Consider the following 22,545-nt stretch of genomic DNA (forward strand, 5'->3'; position numbering starts at 1 on the left):
CTCTTTAATTTTATTTTTTTCCCTTGAACTTGGCTCTGCAGTTCTCAGAATTAGATATGGACAAGCTCCAGTGCCATCAAATGCAGCTTTTACAATAGAAGCTAGGAAATCTATGTGCTGGCAATATAAATGGTAATACTATGCCTAAAAGGATAATTGCACTTTTATATACCAGTGTGCTGTTCTTCATCACTTGCAAAAATAATTTTTGTATTACCAGCCCGGTATGGAAATGACTGATTTTAGTAGCAATAGGAAAAACCATTAGGTTTTTTTATGTGGAACAAAGGGAATGGTTTTTTCCAGTTTATCTTATGAGTCAGTGATCATTGGGCATCTTGCCATTTTCTCCATTCCCATGTAGGTTGACACATAAATACAGCATTTGCCAGTGGAAAAGACTTGGGATCAAATAAGAATCATAATTAAGTCAAAATGTATTGGTTAAATTAATGTGTGGTCTTACTATCTGAAGATGGTGATAGCACAATGTAGACCTTGGTATTGGTACTAATGATTGAAATATAATTTAATTTTAAAATATTATAATTCCAAATGTCCACTTTGCCATTTCTAGTGTACTATTGAAATACTAACTTGGTGGTGACAGCCTCATTTTAAAGGTGACTTGCCAAACCAGATTCAGTTGGCATAGAGGTTGAAAGTAATTCCTTTGGTATTATACTAGAAAGTCTGCACATTCTAGTAGCATTAAATTTACATCTGGTTGCAAAGATCTGTTCTGACTTGATGAAGCTTATTTTTAAAATAGAGTAAAAGGAGGAGGGAAGATATAAATGTAAGTGTATGTCATAATTTGGGCCTTAGCTATTTTGCTCTGCTACTCGACTCGTTCTGTCTTTAGATTTGCAAATGCAAAGACCACCTTTCTCTTTCTTCAGAAAAGTCCTCACTGAGCAGTGGCAAAGGCAGAGGGTTTGATAATGCACAGTTCTGAGTGATTTTTGTAATATCTTAACATTGCAGGTGCCTGCTTACTGAAGAGAGGCTGACAGCAGCCTGATTTGACATATAATGAACTTTAGTTTGTGTTTATTATGATTCTTTTTCTGATCTGTTTGTTGGAAACTTGTCTGATCTCACCTAGTTATTCCATATTACTTGATCAATTTGTTGTAGAGAAAATCAATATCCTGTTTTGGCTTGCAACATTCTTTTTTCTGATCCCTTGTTGGTAATTTTTTATATCCTTGATATCCTAGTGTTAAACCTTGCAGAAAGTCTCCTTTATTTAAACCAAAATGTTTAATGTTAAGATGTACACAATGATTCTGTATTAATTAAAATTTAACTTGTGCCTCCTCCCAGTGTATCAGTTGCAACAGGAAGCTCCCCATCCTAGAAGAATAACCTGCACTTGTGAGGTAGGTATCACAGTGTTCAGTTTTATACACTCCAGCAATTCCATGTCTGTACTTAATTGTGTCCAGCCCTAAGAATGGTTCCTTGGGACACTTGGTGCTGTGATTAGAGTGAGTAGCCTTGGGACACTGGTACTCAGAAATCCATTTGTTCTAAAAATGGAATTTAAAGCATTTTGAAGTGTGTCATCATTTACTGAGAATCATATGCTACTTTTTGAGTCTTAGATACATGGAAACATACCTTTTCTCCTCCTTTTCTCATCAGAAATTCACAGAAGCAGGAACAGAGCTGTACAGGGGAATGATGCACCTGTTTGTACAGACATCACTGCTAGATGTGTGAAATAAATCAGCAGAGGGAAGGCTAAAACCTCCCCTGGTGCTGCTCTTTGAGTGCTGGTACTTAAGACTCATTAGTAGCAGGAGCTAAGCTTTGCAGAGCCCCAGATATTATGGACTGAAGTGGCAACAGCAGGATCCCATGGATAGGCAGTGATACAGAAACACTGCTCATGGATCAGCTGTTGAAGTAGACCCCACACTGGTACTGTCCCTGTGTCAGAGTGGGGGAAAAAAAAAGAAAAAGACATTCTGTGTTTTAAAATAGTGTCTTGAACTCTGCAGAGAAAACCTGTGTCTGCACCATGGACATTGTTGTGGAAACTGAGAAATAAAAGCTGTAGATTTAGAAACCAGTGTGAACAGAAGTAAATAATACAAAACTATGAAAGAATCAGTCAGGTATCTAGCTGCAGAACAGAGCATATTAAATACAAATTTTGTCATTTAATAAATATTTCATTTTTTTAAAAAGTTATTGGAAGCTTATTTTTAACTAATAAAGATAAAATTGAAGAATTTGCATTATCAGTACATTATCAGTGTGCATTTTCCTACTTCTGCATTATTTCTGTATGGTGCAGATAACAGTTTTTCATTTTAAGTGTTGAACAATTTATGCAGCTGAGCTGATTTGAAGTGAAAATATATTCAGCAAGTAGTAACTTGTTAACCTTTCTCTCTGGTCTCAGCCTCTCCTGCTTATGTTGAGCTTTGTGATCTGTTCTTTCTCAGCTGGGTTTCTATTAGCAGCCATGCATGAGTCAGTGGGGAGCAGAATCCTTTCCTAAGTGGTTGAATTATTCAGCTATATAAACAAATTCATAAATATTAGGAAGAGAATTTTGGTCCTGAGAACATCAAAGAGGTCAGTGGGAAAGAACAATATGTAATTTGGTGAAGTATTAGCACATAAATTGTTCTTGCCTTATTGTAATCCACTTGTTGACAAGAGCAGGAACAATGATTAGCAGTGATTGGAAATCACACCATAAAAAAAACCCCAACCCTTTATTTCATATGCAAAGGCACACATTGTACAAGTGCTGATACTGAGAGGTGTATTCAACAGAATGACCTACTTAACTTGAAATGCTTCTCAAATACAAAGAATTCAAGTTTCTGCTCTGCTACACCAGTTTCATATCAGAGCAACACACAGATCAGTGGAGAGATGCTGAAGTAAAAAGAGCATTGCATTCATTTGGGATTTTTTATTGTGAAGGTGCAGCAGAGCTGAGTCTTTTAATACTCTGTGAGGTTAAAGCTGATGATTCCATTCCTCTGCATGAGGCTGGCATGCAAATTACAATGTTGTTTGTCCAGCTAATACTGTATTTCCTCCATGAAGTTAATCTTTTTTGTGCATATAATCTTATATACACATGTGCATGCATAGGCATATTTAGGGCAGCCTTGACTGATATATGAAAGCATTCCATGAACAATTTTAAATAACTATATGAAAAAATACATAGTATGGAGATAATTAAAATCACTGGTTTTTTCTGTCCTTTCAGGAGGCTTCATCCTAATTCAGTGCTAGTAGTTAACAAGCCTGTTAAATAGCATCTCTGTGCACTATTGTGAAAATGATCAAGAAAGACAGAATAGAAGGGCATATATAATGCACATCCTTGTTAGATCTGTTTGTAGAGGTGGCTTTATGATATTTGACCAGGATGACTTTCCATATTTCACGATAGTTAAGCTCTTTTCCAAAGGAATGCCTACTATAAGGTGCTTGCCTAGTCTGCCTGATATATCCATTCATAAATTTGGTTTCATTGCCTTCACACCTCAGTTTAAAAAAATGACAAATTAAGCAGTGGTGGATATCTTGTTGATCTTTGTGTTTCTTGAAGGTATGATAGAGAGACCTTCATTTTTTTCCTGTAGCCTCTGCATTAGTGGTATACAAATAAACACATTGAAAAAAAAAAATCTCATGCTCTTTCCCCTCTTTTTTTTTTCCAAGTTAGAAACAAACTTGCCAAGCAAACAGCAACAGGAAATTTTTCCTACAAGAAAAATCCTGAGAAGTCAAAAGGCAGTGTTCGGCTGATCTTTGCAGGATACAAAGGAAAACAAGTAACTACAGCTGCCCTTAGACTCAGCAATGCTTTGGTCCCAAAACCCTGCTAAATCAGAAAAAAATTCTGCAGTATTTTTGGACAAAAACACTATATTGTCAGCTGTCAGCTTTAGCTAATAGGACAGATTTCTTGCTATCATCTTATTTTAAAATATATTTCCTTTCTTAGGTAGGTTTAGTTCCAGTCCAGATGTTTTGACTTTGTCTCCTTAACTAATGAGTGACAGACTGAAAATTAGACTAATGAAGCTTCTGAACGAAACTGTTTTGGCTTTCAGTGCTCATGTGCAAAGGGAGGATACGTGGGTGCCTGCGATTGTCATTTGTAGAATTAATTTTGTAGAATACAGTCTGGCATGAACTTCTTGAAGTCCAAGCAAACACGAAAGACCAAGAAAGCTGCATGTTGCTTCTGGTTCCAGTGCAGTTAAGGACAAGAATAAACAGTGTCTAAGTTGTAAGCGGTTGGTGTAACACCACCTGTCAGAAGCTCTATAGAAAGCTTGAGAACAGTGTTTACTGTCTTACATGGTAAATTTGGCTTACAGGGAGTCTGTGTGGTTTTCTCAGTGCACACAAACCACACTGTGTATGTAGCCCAGTCATTCTGAGTGAATTAGAAGGCCTCTGCTGAGGCCTTTCATCTTTCTGATGAAATTTTCTTAAAGTCTTAATGTATGTCAGTATAGATGTCAAAGCCCCCTAATATTATCATAAATGTAAAAAGTGATGAAATAAAACCAAAACACAAACAGGCAGTAAAACTCCGTGAGTTGAGGTTCCAGCTGCACTGAGTCTTATGCAAGCAAAGTGTTGCAAATTGGCGTTTATGCTGAAGTTACTGTAAGTTGGTAAAACTGATCAGTAACAGAAACTGATCATGTTAACAGAAGTGGTTGTTTTATTTTTTAACTCATAATCCACCAAAATGAACTGCAAGGTTAGCTACAAATGCCTGGAAATCCTTTGGTGGTTTTCTCAGATGCTTTGTTCCAGTAATCTGCCTATTCACATTTTCAAATGTTTGCACAGAGTATATCTGTCGTATATCAAGTACTCTGAAGATGCCCGGTCAAGTTGCTAATTAATTTCTGAAAAGGAATGCTTTTGATCATGTAAATTTTCCAGTTCTGTCTAATAAATTCACTGAGATAAATATAAAATCTCACTAGACAACAAAATCTTATTCATGACAGGACTTTTAAGAACTGCCCTAAACTAGTGTCTTGACTTAAGGATTTTAGTTAAGAATTATTGCAAGTTTGTCTAACAACAACAATAAAATGCTTTTGTTTTTCTCTGTCATGTTGTTATCTTCTTATTGAAGAAATAGATATTTTTTGTGAAATGTAGGCTAAGACCTTACTTCTTTTTTGAAATGATCCTGTCTCTTCAGGCCCTTTGAAAACAACTATCATACCAGTCAACTCTTGTTTGCTGTTATAAAGGAAAAGGAAATATTTTAGAACATGATAAATCTTTCCAGTGATGGAGTGTTTTTTCCAAAGTGATGAATCATTACAATAGCTTTTTATTTGCTGGGAATGTCGATGAATTGTTGTTAGACTGTGCATCAGGGTGTATGTTGTTTTTTGTTGTTTTGGATATCTGAGGTGTTTATACTCCACTGAAAAAACTGGAGAGTAGTGCTAGTATTAACAGGCTTTTTGTTGAAAAGTTGGGAAAAAGAAACTAAAGTGGCATTCTATGTTTCAACATAGCTGGATTGTTTTATACTTTTGTAGTTCAGATTGTATAACTGTTGACTTTTACTCCTCAAAGAGTTTCCCCCTTTAAATTTAGCAATAAAGGATAAGCTGGTGGTTTAGATTATTAGCTGATTTCTGAGAGATCTGCTGTTCCTCACTTGGCTCTAAACTTCAGGAATGAACGAAGATGCATTACTTCATCTAAAATAATTATCAGGCAGCTTGTCCCTGACACCCCCTACATGTTGTGTGAATTTACATCGTAAGGTCTCTGGAGCACAAACAAGGTGGAGTTACACTACATACCACATGCACACCTGCTTTTGAAGCCTTTCAGGTGATACTGGGGATCACACAGTTTAATGAAGTCAAGAAGGACAAGACTTAGGCACTTGGTCATTCACTTAACCATTTGCCCTCACTCTGAGGGGCTGTATAGTAGTGTCTTTATTTCAGCAGGGGCACCAACAGTTCTGTGGTGGAAGGTAACCTGTAAATTTAAGAGTTTTATAGATGTTTCATTGTATTAGTGCACTCAACAATATGGTGCACTTACATGCATGAAATGCAAACTCATTTCCCTTTTCTGGCACTTTGTAAAAGCAATATTTGTTACCATCAGTTTGTAAATGCAGAGTCCTGAGGATGACATGGTCCAAGTGGCTCATCCTTTCTCACTTCATTTTTAAGCACACACATCCACTTTAATAAGTGCAATGTTTTCTGAAGATCTTCCTTTGGTTTCCCTGTGTTCTAATTGCAGGAGAAATTCTGTTGTAGGTAATTTTTGCTTGCACTTTCATTTTATGTCCCTTACTGGTTCTAGTACTATATTGTAGACAGTCCAATTACTGTATAGCTTCTCTTGTTATGAAACATTACCATTTCTGTTGCTTCTTCTAGGTAGAGAACAGACCCAAATATTATGGAAGAGAGTAAGTAACAAACATCTCTGAAAGTGATTTATCTTGTTTTATCCTGACATATTGGTTAATAATAGTTACAGAAAAGGTGACAGGTGTTTACTCTGTGCTCTTTGTTTCTTCTGCGTGTTTTACAGCAGTGTGTCTCACCATCAGATCATTATTACAGTGCCATCACTTTTGTCTGCCTAAAATTACAGCTGCAGTTTTTGATGGATATGGATATCACTGAGTCCTACTTTAAGTGAGAAAAACATACATATGTTTCTGTACTTTCAAGGGATTGTCTTTTTCTATCTCCCTCTCTATTTTTTTGGCTTTGCAGAAAAAGGTGTTTCTGTCCAGGAAAAAAAAGATATTTCGATCCCAAATTCAATATATGTTCAGTTTATATATGTCTTCTGTTTCAGATTGCTAATGCAAAGCTGGTGAGATTTAGTGTGGAGAAACAAAGCAGATCTTACTTATGTTTATTTTGGCAAAAGATGTGTAGTGTTACTGGGTTATTACATCAGCAATTACTGAGATTATGGCAACTTGCTAACATCTCAGGGATTGCATAAAAATCCTCAAATGCTTTAAAATGCTTGATTGCATGCCATTAGCACAAAGCATGTGAAGCCAGCAGGAGATAAACAGATTTATTTCTATATATTAAATTGATAGATGCAGATTTAAAAACAATGTACTTGCTTCATAGATATTCTTTCCTAGAAGCCTTTCTAAACCATTTAAAGTAACTTCAAATACAGGCAGAAAGGGAAATTAATTTAAACTGTAGGTTCCTACAAATCAGTAATTTTTTATGTTTGTTTCTTTTTAAATTACTATTGTTGGTGCTTTTTAAACAAAGACCAAAAGGTGATTTAAAAGAGAAGAGGCATGTGTTTCAGAAACGTTTTTGTTCCTTAGATTCCATGGGATGATCTCAAGGGAGGAAGCTGACCAATTATTAAGTGTTGCAGAGGGAAGCTATCTCATTCGTGAAAGCCAAAGGCAGCCTGGAACCTACACTTTGGCATTAAGGTCAGTAATTAATATTTCATTTTTAAATTTATAAAATATTCAGAAGATTTCACTGTGTTGCTGACCTCAGAACATAAAATTCTTTGTGATTCTTTTAATTTTTTTTTAATGGTTATACTTTTTTTACCCTAGTTATAGATTTGGTGTCTTTAACCTTCCCTGCCCCTTTTTGAAGTGCTAACATTCGTTATTGTTTGCCACCATCAGGATAATAGCAATTAAGGTTTTGCTGGTGGGGCTTTATTTTGCCCTTCTACTATGATACAGATGTGACCCCATGCAGATGTTGGGAGAGCAGAAGAAATAAAAAGCACCTTATGAGCTCCCCTGACTAGTCTACCGTGTACTGGCCAGGTAGCTGTTGCTGAGGAACACTTAGTTCAGGAGACCTTTTCTGTCTCAACACCTGTTAGCTAACAGTGTTTGCAGATCTACTTCTTCATTCTGTAAGTGGGCCAGCTATAAATAAAAAACTCAAATAAAAAACAGTTGTAAGTTTTAAATAGCTTAATTACTTTTAAGATATTGGAGGTTATTTTGCCTTGTGCTATACGCATAAGTACTCAGATGGGAGATGGTGATTATTAGCAATGTTGTAAATCTAAGTGGGAAAGAAAAACATTGAAGGAGAAGATGCAGTTACTGGAAGTTTTATGTGGGTAAAATAAGATTATAATTAAAATAATAATGTCTTGAAATAATAGATTGTGATGAATTAGTTTTTCAGAGGAAAAAAGCATATTTTCATAGGATATTTGTTTCTGTAGTAATAACATTTCAAAAGAAACATTATTGACATTTTCACTGACTTCCATTAACAATGTAAATTTGATATTTCTTACTAAAATCATACTCAATGTCATCATCATCTGATCTTGAAATCTTCTTTTAAAGCTAAAAAGAAATCAGTCATTTTAACACCTGTCTTGAAGGCAGGGCTCCCACCCCCCGCTTCCAGTGGTGCAGAAGGCACAGTGCCTATAGACTAAGATGAAGCTGTTGAGCATGTTGTAGGATGTACTGCTACAGGTTGTTTTCAAATGCACCTCCAGTCCAGCAAGTCAAAATACTGCTTTTTTTCTCAGGTTTGATGTTATCTCTTTCACACTGGAAAATCCCTTTGAAAACAATTAATCAATTTTATACCAAGTAAAGAGTTGGATAGTTGTTAGTATCAGTTTGGGAAAAGGTTTCAAATGATAGCAAAATTGTTATCATTGATTTATTTGGATGAAATTCAATGTTTGGGAAATCAGAAACTGAAACTGCAGCATCTTGCAGCCATTTCATAATGTTTAAATGCTCAATAACTTGTGTATCAAGGGCAGTGTGTCTAGGTGGCTGCTTTCCTCCCACAGCAGATAATGCTCTGTTGTCTCACTGTTGACCTTCAAAGAGTAAGAATGAGGGTGTTAACTCTCATACCTTAGGTGGAACTCTGAATTGTGGTGCTCTGTCTTCACGCATTGGAATTTCACCACTAGAATTTCTTTTTTTCACTACTAGGCAGTGTAGCAGGAGTCTGTGTTTCCATTGACTAGAGGGAGTGTTCTACTCCATCTTTATTTTTCCTCTCCTTGGAATTATAAATGCAGAATATAACCATTAGCCAAAGTGCCCACTGACTGTGTTTCTGACATTGTAGCCTCTCTTAAAGACTAGGTCCTTTCTGCAGTCTTTCTGTGCATCCTGACTGGGAGAAGTTTGCTGTGATTGCCATTATGAGTTTATGTAGCTTTATCATTTTTTGAGAGCATCACTTGTGTTTGGGTCACTACACTGCCAGATGGCAAAGACAGCCCCATCTGCAGTTAGATAATCCCAGCAGGAATTTAAGAATGTAATTTTCATGGCCAAAAATGGAGCTTGTCAGTAGGATGGTATGTATGAGCAAAACTTTTCCAAGTTCAACAAAAAGCTTCTATTGACTTCAGGGTCTCTAATTTCACCCTTTCTCTTCTAGCTGTATGAACCAATTTGGTGTTTTCATACTAGGTTTAAGTGCCACTCTGTCTCTGAAGCAGTCGTGTTAACTTTAAGATCACTCCAGTGTGATTTTTGCGTTTCCTTCTTTACCTTTGTTTTACCCCTTGGAAGGTGTGGGAGGAAAGAAAACTTGGTCTGCTGTTACATAAAAAACCACACAGAACAGATTCCAAGAATTTTATGAAGTTAACCCAGTTAATCCTTCTCTAGTGGTGAATTCTGCAGTAACTTAGTGACAAAACATAAAATTAAATATCCTTGTTTTCTCTGTGGTTTTCAGGCACATTTCAGTTAAAAAATGGAAAAAAGTTGACTAAAATTTAGATTCTTGAAGGTACTATCAACTCTTGGCATAAATACTTGGTTCCCTCTGTATTTCTGTGTATCTACTCAGTCTCTCTCACTGTTTGTTGTCTGATGTGTCAGTCTTTGACAGTGTCAATTCTGATTAGGGCAAAGTGGAAACTGCCTATGAAGTGCTGTTGCATCATGAAGTCCCAGTTCATGGAGACACAGAAGTCGTGTGGTAGCTGTGGGTAGGAGCAGCTGATGTTGAGACTGAGACAGGTTTGTTTCTGTAGCTGCCGATGGCTCTGCTGGGGAGGCAGGCAGTTCAGTGAGCCAGACGGCCCAGCACGCCCAGCTCTGGCAGATGTCTTCTTCCTGGGTTTGTGTCAGCGGGCCTGGGAATCCTGAAAACCCAGTGCATCCAGTCGTGAAGAGCAGTTTAGTGAAACAGGATCATATCCCTTCCTGTGGCAAGGTATGATGTCTCTGTAATGAAATGTTTCCCGACATCTTTTCTGAAATGGAGAACAACAAGCTTTTTGTGATTTGTCCTGAGGACCCAAGCCAGACAATTGCTCAGATCATCATGCAACACTTTCAGTGTTGCATTTCATTCCACCAACTATTGTAGCTGATGTCCAAAATCTCAGTGTCCATACCAGCCAGGACTGCACATCCTGTTCAACATGAACTGCACCATGTGTTTTGGTTCTTTGTTCTCTAAACCCTGCTAAATGAGTTTTTGACCTCTGTGGAGCATTAGGCTGTGGTGCTTTTATGGAACTAGCCTTAGTAGATCTAAAGATCTTGCTCCTGAGCTGCTATAGCTACAGACATAGCCTAGCACCACTTAACTGACCAAATATAGGACAGGAAAAGTAATACTTTTTGCAAGCTTAAGCAAGGCAGTCAGCTGTTCTTAGTGCAGTACTGTGGAATAGTTAATTGAGTTCAAAGTGAAGATTTTTAATACCTTTTCTTTGTAGGGTAGGGAAAGTGACTCTTACCCAAAAAAAACTTTTCGGTTTTTAAACTTGCTGTTGAGTTACTGTAAAATCTGCTTTCCACTTATATAACAAGCTGCATTTTGATCATCTTATGATAAGCTATTTTTGTCTACTTTCATCCATTATTGTGCAATTAATTTGCATCCTGACTCTTTTAAAGGCAGACTACCTTTTAAATCTAAATTTGAAACAAAAGATGGTGGGGTTTATTCAGAAAATATATTTTTTAGAATTTCTAACAGAGGTAGAAGTAGGCTCTTAAAGAAAAAGAAAATGATAATTTAAATGTTGCTTAAAGTATAGAAGTTTGACTAAATATTCAGAGCTGTCCTTCAAATAAAATTGATGTTCAGAGCCTAAAAGGGCCTGTAAAATTGTGTCAGCTCAGATACCATATAAAGGAGAATGAAGCGTAAACACAACTGAGAGCAGCAAATCAGCACCCTACTATATTTAATGCCTGTATTCAATCATGGATGCATTCACCAATCTTTAGTAGTTAATTAATCAATCAGGTAATGCCACTGAAAATGTTTTGCAGTCTTGAGGTTTAAAAAAAATTACTAGTATGAGAAAACTATCATAGATACATATCTGTGTCCATACACATCAGCAAGTCTCTGTTAGAATAAAAATATATAAAATACACTGTAATGTTAATTCAATGTTCCAGGCAGGTATAAAGAATGAAAATTCCTAATTCACTTCTGGAGCTGCCTTTAAATTTGGCAAAAGAGTACTACATTGCTTAATGTTAAGACCTATATCAAATGACAGTACCAATAGACATGGTTTGCAATGTAGCCTTTTGTGGTGAGAGCTTGTTTAATAATTAGGATGAGGATAAAGAGGAAATGGGTAGAGAGTGTACTTGTGGTAGGCGTTGAAGTGTGATGGTACTGCATGTTCTTTTGAGCAGATAGCTGCTGTAGCACATTTAATTGGTTACCATGGTTTCCCTTCCTGCAAATTCTATTGTTGTGATACTGAGAATGAATTGGAATAAGGTTCTGCAGCATGATTTTTAAAAAAAGGTAATAATGTGAGCCATGATTATGAGTTTATGTTTTCTTTATGCTTGGAGGTTTAGGCACATTGAAGATTATGTAGCACCAGGAAAGAATTCTTCAGGTGAAATCAATGTCAAAAATTAGTAATCTTTATTTTAGTCAACCAATTACATGTATTTATTGTGTAAATTAATACATAATTTCATAAGTGAGGGATTGAGAATGTTTGTTAAGAAACTAGCCACTGGCATTTTAAGAGGAGACCTAATTGGTAGGTTATTAGAGCATAATGCTGCAAATGAACCTTTTAAGTTTCAGATGATGACTGCTTTGGTAGCTGGATGCTGTTTATTTTCAGTGGGCTCTTCTGGGACACATGTGTTGTGCTGTTCCAGAACACGTGTGGATTGCTGTGGGATTACTTACACATGTAGAATTCAACATCTGCAAAAGGCTTCTTGAATTCAGAGATTAGAACTGTTGATCTGCATTCTGCTGGAAAGCCTTGTTGTACATACTGGGACATGGGAGAGCAATTGGGGAAAGGATTGTTTGAAACTACTCTCTACATGATAATAGCTGAATTATGTTTTTCAAATTATGAATGTATCACAATCTGATCATAGTTTATCCTGCATCTACAGCTGATCTATAAGTAGTCAGAAGGAGCCCAGCAAAACAGTAGCTAACTGCATCTCTTCACTTTACCATGGTAACAGTATTCTGACATCATGCTAGTTGGTAGGAAAATATTATAAAGACCATTTTAAAGACTAAGCTTTGTGTATCTCCCTGTGTATTTTTTTACCTGATTTGCAAATGAAGTGATTGTCAGTAGAAGGGGTTGAATTCTGTTTCTACAATCCTTTCTAAAATATTCATACCATATTCCTTGTTTGCTAACTGAAAAAAAAACCAGGGGAAAATGTGGTGATAAATTCCAGAGCTTGCTTTTCTGCTTCAAGTAAAACAATTTGCCCTCTATTTAAATGATCTTCAATGTCAAAAGTTTTTCCCTACATAAAAATCACACTAATTTTTAAAATAATTTACTCTGTTAGTTTGTCAATAACATGAAAGGTTCAGCTATCAGTAAACAGCTGAGGTGTCTGCTTGTCATCTGCCTTATGTAAGTGCACCTGGACACTACTGAAATGGCTTCACTTAAGTATTTAGAATAATAAAAAATAGCTACTAACCTTAACGAGTAATTAACTGGCTACCTAGGTCCTCCCACAGACTTAGAATGCTTTTTTCCTTATGGTTCATGTCTTCTTGCTGTGTTCCTGCTCTCCTTCCCTCCTCTTCCCATCTGTTGTTGTTGTCAGCTCTGTTTTCTTTTGGCTGGAGTGTCTAATTTATCTTTGGCAATTCAGTTTACTGCAGCCTTCCTCCTGCTCGTGTTAAGATCAGCACTTCTCAGAGGAATACTCTGCTTCAGCACGTTGAGAACTTTTTTGGAGAGCTTGTCCATGAGATGCCTGTGCTCAGTGTACACAGCTCATGTTCATTTTATGCTGTGTCCTTCCCTCTGGCTGTAGTTCTGCTGTGACCTGGTGAACAGCAGAAGCACTGGGCTCCTGTGAGGTGCCTTGGTGGAGCTCAGAAGGTCTGGACTTGCTTCTTGGCTTCGTATGTGACTTGACTTTAGGCCATGAAGTTCTGCAGGCCTCATTTCTCCATTATAAAAGATGTTTTTTCTTCTCTATTGTCTCACATGCTTGTTCAGTACAAAAGTCTAGGATATCTTAAAAATGGCCTAGACAGACTGAAGGTTGTACCTCATTTCTCAGACTACCCCCAACCATCTCCTGAGCAGGAATCTATGTTGGGCTTTGCTGGTGTTATGCTGCATAATGTCTGCCTGGTTTATAGTTTCTAGTCACTGCTGGAGTTGAAATAATAGTTGAAAAAATCGTAATGCAATCAGTTTGCAATTAAATTGTGTATGCAAATACACTGTGCTCTCCTGTCAAACCATGCAGATCTCTTCTGTCTTCAGCAAGTTCTACTGGAATGCCTCTTTTTCGCTACTGCTTTTAGAAAATGCTAGGTAGAAATCTATCTTCAAGTTAGTCCTTTTGATTGGCATCTTCTTTTCTATATTTTTGGAATGCATATTTAGAAATTTTTGTATTTGGAGAAACACCTTTATTCCTGTACTTCACCAGCTGTAGATACTGTGGGTGCTCTATAGATGTTCAAGATAACACACAGTAGCCTTACGTTGTTGTCTAATGTCATAATTGTTTTCATCAAAGCATTTATCAATTATTCAAACACCAAATCAACTGTCAGCAGTAAGTGTTACCTGGCCCAGTTTTCCTTTTCCTTCTCCCTCCTTTATACTTGGTGAAGCTCAGCTGAGTTGACTGTGGTTCCTCCTGATTTGATAGGTGCTAGAAAGAGAATCAAGCTGATTTTTTTTTTCTTCTATATCTTGAGATGAATAAATTAACTCAAACAGTTTCAGTAATAAATTGATATGTGCCCCATTTATTGCTGCACTTGCATGAAAGAAGAAATTGTATTCTAAAAAAACAGACTATAATAGTAAAAAAGGCTATTAATCTTCATTGATGAACTGTTAGTAGCCTCAAGAATTCTAACAATGCATGTTATGTATGCAGGAACCATTTCATTTTGTGTTATTATGCTTGTTTATTGTTAAGGAATGCAGCTTTGAGGAAAAGCCATTTAGAGAGCAGGATGAGTATACTGGTGAATCTCACTCTTTGCAAAGAAGTGATGAGTGAGTACTAGAAGATTAGAAATAAAATACACTGAGAAAACAAGTTGAGTGAATAGCAAATTCTGTAATACCTTTAAGTAAGTTAACCTGTGTTGTAAGATTTGAATTAGCAGTGGCTTAAGGCAAATCAGATTTGACAAAATCTCTCTGGAACAGAAATCTTACTGCAGTTTTTTTTAAATCTAAGTGAATTTGGGTTTTCTTGAAACCTTGAACTACAGCCTGCCCTGTACCTTAAAAAAAAAAACCCCAAACAAACAGGAAAAACAGCAAAACCAATGTACTCCACTCTGCTCTCCAAAAACTCTTTCTGGACTTGCAAAATTTTTTTGCAATAAGAATATTTCTTTGGGTTTTCATCTGATGTCTTCCACTCTGGTTTCCTTGATATACTGAATTCAAATATCCACATTGTTTTAGTAGGATAAATTAAGAGCAAGTTTCTTTTCGTGTGAGAAAGTCTATAGAAGCAAAAGAGAAATATGACAGTCATGAATAACTTTTAAACTAAAAGAAGATTGATTTAGAGTAGATATACAGTAGTTTCACGAATACAAGCCGCACGGATTATAAGCCGCACCCCCGGTGCCTCGACAATGTTGCTGTCTTTGTCAATAGATAAGCCGCACCCCGAATATTAGCCGCACTTTCGTTCGTCGCGAGAATCCGTGCGCAGCTTTCACAAATTGGCCAATTAGTAACAGGATCGCGGCATAGCGGGCTTTACTGGCTCGGGGCGGGGCCAGGCAGGCTCGGCCCGCTCATGGTTGCCGACGGGGCCGGGTGGCCCAGCTCAGCGCCACGGCTCGGCGGGGCTGGCCGGGTGGTGCTGCCGCCGCCGCCGGGCTCGCTGGCCCCCCTCTCCCGTCAGCACCGCCCCGCTGCCGCGTTCACTCGCCCGGCTGGCAGGGCTGCCGCCGCCGGGCTCGCCGTCCGCCCCGCTGCCGCTTTCGCTCGCCCCGCGCCGCGCCTCGCGAGCGCCGCGCCCGCCCCGCGGCGCTTTCGCGGCTCGCGGCTCGCGGCTCGCGGCTCGCGGTTCGCGGCTCGCGGTGGCGCGCTCGCGGCTCGCGGTTCGCGGCTCGCGGCGGCGCTTTCGCGGTTCGCGGCTCGCGGCTCGCGGCGGCGCTTTCGCGGCTCGCGGCTCGCGGCTCGCGGCTCGCGGTTCGCGGCTCGCGGCTCGCGGCTCGCGGCTCGCGGCTCGCGGCGGCGCGCTCGCGGCTCGCGGCGGCGCTTTCGCGAGCGCCGCTTTCGCTCGCCCCGCCGGCAGGGCTGCCGCCGCCGCCACCAGGCTCGCCGGCCGCCCCCTCCCGTCTGCACCGCCGCCGCGTTTCCTCGCCCTGGCCGGCACTGCAGGCCCCCGCACCGCCGGGCTCCCCCACGCTGCTGGCCCCGATTATGCTGGGCTTCCCCCGCTGCCAGGCAGCCCCACCCGCCGGCCTTCCTGCTTCTGCCATGCTCCCCTGCGCTGCTAGCCCCAGTTCTCCCGGGCTCCCCCGCCCTGCTGGCCCCGGCTCTGCCGCCCTCCCTGCCCCGCCCTGCTGGCTCAGGCTCTGCCGCCCGCCCCCACACTGCTGGCCCCGCCTCTGCCAGGCTTTCCCACCTCTGCCGGGGCCGGCCGGGCTCCAGCTTGGCTTGGGGCTGCCGCGGGCTCTCACTTCCGTGTTGGCAGCTTTTAGAATTTTGTTAATAGATTAGCCGCCCCGGAATATTAGCCGCACTTCCGGGTTTCCACCAAAATTTTGGTCAAATTGGTGCGGCTTGTATTCGTGAAATTACTGTAATTTTTTTTTTTTATGATGAGGGTGTGAAACACTGGAACAGGCTGCCCAGAGAAGTAGCAGATATTCCATCCTTGGAAAAGTTCATTGGATGGGGCATTGAGCATCCTGTTCTAGGTTAAGATGTCACTGCTTGTTGCAGGGGGATTGGACTGGATGACCTTTAAAGGTGCCTTTCCAACCATTCTTTGTCTCTATGAACCTGAGCCTTTGCAGGAAAAGCTGTTCTAAGTGAAACAAAAATGAATATGTTTGAATATTATGCTGTGGCACTTTTCTCTTCATAGTACACAATTGCAGTGGAATTCCTGCTACATTTCTGATGATGTTCTACTTTAAAATATACCAGAGAAACAATATCATATACAGCCTAAGATTAAAATGTTTTACCTAGAGTAAAATTTGTATGCACATTTTGAAGTTTGCTGAGTAGACAGTGGTAGGGTTGATACCTTAATTTGATGAATCAAAACACAGTTCTATTTTAAAGTAATATGAAAGCTCTCTGTAGCACAAAGTCACATGGTAAAATTAACTCTTGAAGAACATTTCTTAGAAATTTTTGGTAAACATTATTTATGTATTAGGAAACTATGAAAGTTAATAATGTTCCTGCTTGTAACATTTCCAGATTCTTTATCCAGGCAAGCTGGCATAGGTCTCCAAATATTGCTCTCATGTAAAGAAGAGATACCAGGCTTTTAATGTGTTCCCATGTGCATGTAGACTTCCAATGTGTGTTAACCACTAACCACAGTGAGGCACGGAGCTTTCATCAGGTAGAAAAGGCAGTAAAAAATTGCCCAAGACATTGGTATTGATTCTGAGTCAATCATCAAATCAATCCCAGCAATTTATATGAGGTTAATGGAATAAGGCATGCAAGCACAGTACTATGAAAGGGTAATGGATCTGTTCAAACCAAACAGATTATTTTCAGATGCTTACCACTCATCAAGAACAGTAACATTTACCTGAAGTATTGAGTGGTCCTACTGCATATTAATACCGTACATAGTACTTGATCAGCTGTCATTTTTTTCAAAATGTAAGATGGTGAAAATCAGCTGCTAATGGTAAAAATAATACATTGAAGCAAAGGAATTATTTTCTAATTTTGTTAGATTTATTTGTGAAATGCTCTGTTACAGATGCCAAGGGCTGATAACACTTTTTCTTCATTGTTTTCAGCAACTGTTGCCAACTGCTGATGCCCTAGAGCAGTTGGTTTGTCCCTGGCAGTGCTTATGATCCACAGGGAAGTTCCACTGCTCTGCTCCTCACTGCCTGCTGTTGGCACTCTGTTTATGAAGTATTGCTTTCTACCTTGGAAAGGAAGTTTGGGCAGTGATGTCTTCAGCCTCAGCTGAGAGAGACTGCTGGGAAGCTGTTATCAGTGATATCATATAAGCTCTGGACTTTTTTGTTTGACCCAGGTTAGAGGGAGTCAAAGGCTGTGTCTGCATTGGCAGGGGATAGACACGTTGCAGTACCAAGTCTAAGATCTGTTTTCTCTTTAGAAGGATGCCATGCTTCTTCCATGCTGAACTCAAGTATCATGCATTCAGCCTGGGTGTTACCAGGGGTTAAATTAATGTTCATCAAGCAGCTGTCAGCTAGCCAGTACTGCCCTTCCAAGTGGCTCAGGAGAACTATCCACAATGACTGTAGTCTGTCACCCTTCCCAGCCATATCAGCAAGGACTTTTTGTCTCCATTTGTATCAACCCCTAACGCATTTGATTTCACTTACGCATGTTGTGTTCTTGGAAAATACTGCTCAGGTTTTGAAAACTATGTTATTAGTCAGGCAGGTATTCTGGGAAGTTGGCAAGTTCTGCACTTCCCTGGCCATTGTCAGAAATGTTGTTGCCAGTGAATATGAAGAAAAAAAAAAAGCTGCTTTCAGGAGCTGGAGACCTTCAGGGATAATTGTATAGAAGAGGTTTTGGCTGCATGCTAGGCTTGTCTTTCTCTGGCAAGGAAATGGGCCAAAAGAGGGTCTGTGGAATAATTTGTTTTCACTCCCAAGAACACACCATGATTAAGAGACATTCATGGTTGCAAGATTCCTTATATTCCTGTGGCTTTTTATGGAGTGACAAGACTCTAGTCATAAGTGTTTGTTGAGAGTTTTCAGAACATAGAACTGAAATTCTGGCAACTAATTTTAAGAAAGACTTCTGCCTTCTGGCTGCAAAGCACATTAAGACTCTTTCTCCAAGGGGAGATGAAGTCCAAGTGACCTTTAGGCTCAGACTTAAGTTTTCCCAGTTCTGTGTATGCAGTTCCTTGAAACTAAGGATGGCACGAGTAGTCCTGAGGGATATTAATTTGTCATTTGGTTACAGCTACACATTCTAAACGATGCCTGGGTCTAGAAATTCTTCTCATCATAAAATAGCCTGGGAAAGTGGTGAATAGCTACTGTACAATGCTGTGTGTGGACTATAAGATTCATCTTCTCAGATGGTAAGAGAGTGTGTCTGTGCTCTCAGTCCTTCACTTCTTCCTTTTGTTTCTTTACTGAATGCTGCATACAGGTAGCTGGCTGATTCTGAGGCCTGTCTCCCATGGTATGATACCTAATTCAACCCCTCAGTTCTTTATTATCCTTTATTGCCAACCACATCTGCTCTACCATTTAATACATTCTCCCACGTTATCTGCTCTGCCCCACTGGCAACCAAAGGAACTAGACAGTGATTGCTTTTCAGACAACTTGGAATAAAAAAAGTCTTTCATCTGTAGTCCTGCTGCTTGCAAATAAATGCACAGTGGACACAATGAGACTGTTTGACATGTCAGAGGTCTTATTCTTGTTCTTGGAAAAACATCTAATGTTCCCCTGTATAAACCAAAAGAGAACATACTTTATCTGTGTCCCACTTTCTACTTATTAAACAAAAAACAGCTGGTACTAGTACTTGCCTTTAGGAGAGAGCATCAGGAAGTTGAAATATCAAATCTTGGCTCTACTTAGTTGCCACGGTGATGTATAATTAACTAGGCTGCAGGAATGTTACAGAAAGTAAACATAAAGAAATAGTCTTGCTAATGGAAAAATTTAAACCATAGTTGTAAGTAAGACTGAAGACTGGAGATTAAATCTTTATTAATAGTTTTCAACTGAACATGCATGTTTGTTTTTATATTGTAATTTGATAAAAATAGAGTCATTGTGTGGTCAGGAAAAAAATTAAATGAGTTTGAAAGACATAAAATAGGATTCTGAGACACATTATTGATAGTACAGTCTTTGTAAAACACTAGTGTTTCATTGATTTGTGGGGATTTGGGGGGTTTATCTCCTTGTTACTAGTAGGATTCTATTTGAAAACCAGTACCTTTCTCTGCAACATATCCAATTAGAAAAGAATAGAGAAATCAAATTGATTTAGAACAAACAGGAAATTACATAAAGGCAAACCATTCATCTCTTGGAAACTCTATTCCTTATAGTATCTCTCAATGAGACACTTCATGTGCAGTGGTCTGAACAGATCTACAGCATAGGGGCTGCTCAGTAAAATATACCTGGGGTAGGAGGGTGCACCCTGTGGAAAGACAATTATTCTTTTAAGAAGTTCTGTTTGGTTTCTGCATTGGTCATCTTGTTCTTCAGAACCAGGCAAGACTGGTTTTAGAGTTTGAAGGGATGTTGCTAAAACCAAGGCGCTGTGTACTTATTAATAGGCCTTGTGATGCTTTTCTGTGCCTTATCATCTCTTGATAAAACTAGTGTAATGCTTTTTCTTCTAGAAAACTAAGAGCAATAAGTGACCTCCACCTTGCTTAGAACTCTGCTTTAGGTAGTCAGAGCAGATGTTACTGACTGGAGCAGCAGTTTCCCTGCATCTCTCAATATAAGTAATTCTAATGTACATTGTCATTTAAGGCCCATTATTCTTCACCTTCAAACTTATTTGGCTCTCCCAAAGAAGCGAGAACCATCAAGGTGCTTGTATGTGCTCAGTGTGCATTATTCCCACTGACCTGAGCAGATGACAGTGAAGGTTGCTCTCTTTGGCACTGCAAAGTGCTGAGCACTCTTGGCTCATGTGGACTTCTCTGACAGTCAGGGGTGTACAAAGAGGACGTCTCGTGGCCAGAGCTTGTTTGCCATACACCCTGTTGAGTATGAAGGTGCCCTGAAATCTGAATACAACCACCCCTTCTGCTATAACTTAGGACATTATCTTTGTACTTTCTGAATGACTTGTATTCACTCAGAACTGCATCTTGTGATGAAGTTGGCATTGGGTGAAAGCATATTTCTTTCTGTCTTTTTGTAATTTCTTGCATTTGATTCAATTCCTGGAAGTACCAGTTAATCTGCAGGAAGATGCCCATGTAGTTCCTATACATTGTGTCCTCTTTCCTTACTGAGCAGGATGCAGATTCCATTTACATTTGAGTGTTCTGTAGAAATAGCAGCTTCTGAAGTTGCAGTCACTGTCAGACTATTGATAGGGCAATGGGGAGGTTTGGCATTTTGATGTAGAACAGATTAAAAAAACCCACAGATTCATGAACTATGTCTTTTGTGTCCATATTTGCAAGAAGAATGCAATATTTCACCTGAGGCAAGGTCCAAAATTATGCTTTCCCCTGTTTGGTGAGGCCCCGCTGAGAAGAGGAGCCACTTCAGCAGAGTATCATTATTTACTGTGATCCGTAACCCAGTGAAGCATTTGATTGTAAAGTGAAAGCAATCCATCCTTTCAGATTTAGTTCTCAGTACTTATTTGGCACATCTGACCTCATAAGGGGGCCCAATACCCTTGCTGCTGTGTGACCAAGGAACAGCACTGGAGTGAGCTGTGAAAGCAGCTTCTTGCCTCCATCTTCTCCACAGGAAATGTTGCCAAGTGCAAGCACCAGTGTATTTAGACTGCTTAGAAGCAGAAAATGGTTGCAGATTCTAAGTGCAGTTTTTAAAAATATGCTGCTGTTCAGGTAAATTCAGCATTCTTATGGTTGCTAAGAGCCTGTATCAAAATGCTGTTCCATCCTGATGCAGAATGGCTGCTGCTGGATAGCTTTCGTGTTATGTATCCTGTATATTACAAAGATTTGCTTGAAGCTTGAGACTTAGCAAGCATAACACAGAAGGACTTTTGTACAAAGCTCGAAGAGTTAGTCCTGGGCCTTTAGCCAGGAATAAAAAATGCTTGCCCTTGTGCCATTTTGTCCTGTGCTGCTCTGGTTCTGGCAGCAGTTGTGCTTCAGTGTAATTGTTGGCACTGGAGCTCAGCTGAACCTTGAATGGCCTCTTCCTGCGAGCAAGCAGGGGAGCAGAGGTCCGAGACAGCATCAAAACTCCGTATTGATCAGCTGTAATAGAGGACTCTTATGAAACTCTTCATATCAGAGCCAAGCAAATTGACTACAGTGATAAAGTAGTGAAACACTAAAAAAAGCCATAAAGAGTGTGAAGTAATTTTTCAGTTTTTCCATAGATAATGGAAAGGCTAAAAGAATACAAGAACAAACAGCTCCTTCAGGGACAGTAACTGTTTTGGCTATCTGCAGTTGTTGATCTCTCCTTCCTATCTGTGCTAAGTAGTAGTTCCCCAGCTCGGCCGGACCAGACACAGAGCGTAGTCACAGCTTTAAGTGATAGAGTGTTTTTAATTGTTTGCAAAGGCTTGCTTACTCTTATTTATTCTGCTTACTGTTCTTTAAAAAAAACAACTTTCCCATTTCATTGAGGCAGATTTGGAAGTCAAACCAGAAACTTCAGACTCTACTACGATGGAAAACACTTTGTTGGGGAGAAACGTTTTGAGTCCATCCATGACCTGGTGACAGATGGATTGATTACTCTTTATATTGAAACGAAGGCAGCTGAATACATTTCCAAGATGACAATTAATCCAATTTATGAACACATAGGATATACAACCTTAAACAGAGAGCCAGCACACAAAAAGCATATGCCAGCCCTGAGAGATGAACATGATGGCAAAGAGTCTACAGGAGAGGATGAGGTAGCAGAAAAGAGGGTAAGCAATTGTTAACCCACGCTTTTTTTTCTGTTAGACTTTTTTTTTTTTGTACTTTTAACCTTTCCCCTCTACTATAAGTACTAAAGGTCTCTGTAGCTATTTAGTATACATAGTTATTTCCAGTGTTACATTAACAGTAATATTAAATTGCTTGTAGAGTTTTGTCATGGTAATTTTTGCATATTGCAAATTTTCATTATTTGGAGGTTAGTTATTTGTCATTGTGATTCTTCAGGT

The 22,545-nt window shown here is 39.3% G+C and overlaps 1 protein-coding gene across 1 annotated transcript in view; it reads left to right on the forward strand.

The window, feature by feature from the left end:
* The window catches only part of CHN1 (chimerin 1), a 91,377-nt gene that overhangs the window by 21,972 nt on the left and 46,860 nt on the right, over positions 1-22,545 (forward strand). Inside the window, exons 3-6 of the mRNA XM_033064995.1 lie at positions 1,330-1,385; positions 6,432-6,463; positions 7,364-7,477; positions 22,017-22,305. Coding sequence (XP_032920886.1) covers positions 1,330-1,385; positions 6,432-6,463; positions 7,364-7,477; positions 22,017-22,305 — 491 coding nt within the window. The remainder of the gene's footprint in view (positions 1-1,329; positions 1,386-6,431; positions 6,464-7,363; positions 7,478-22,016; positions 22,306-22,545) is intronic.

The sequence above is a fragment of the Catharus ustulatus genome, chromosome 7 (genome assembly GCF_009819885.2).
Source record: "Catharus ustulatus isolate bCatUst1 chromosome 7, bCatUst1.pri.v2, whole genome shotgun sequence".
Classification (NCBI taxonomy): Eukaryota; Metazoa; Chordata; class Aves; order Passeriformes; family Turdidae; genus Catharus; species Catharus ustulatus.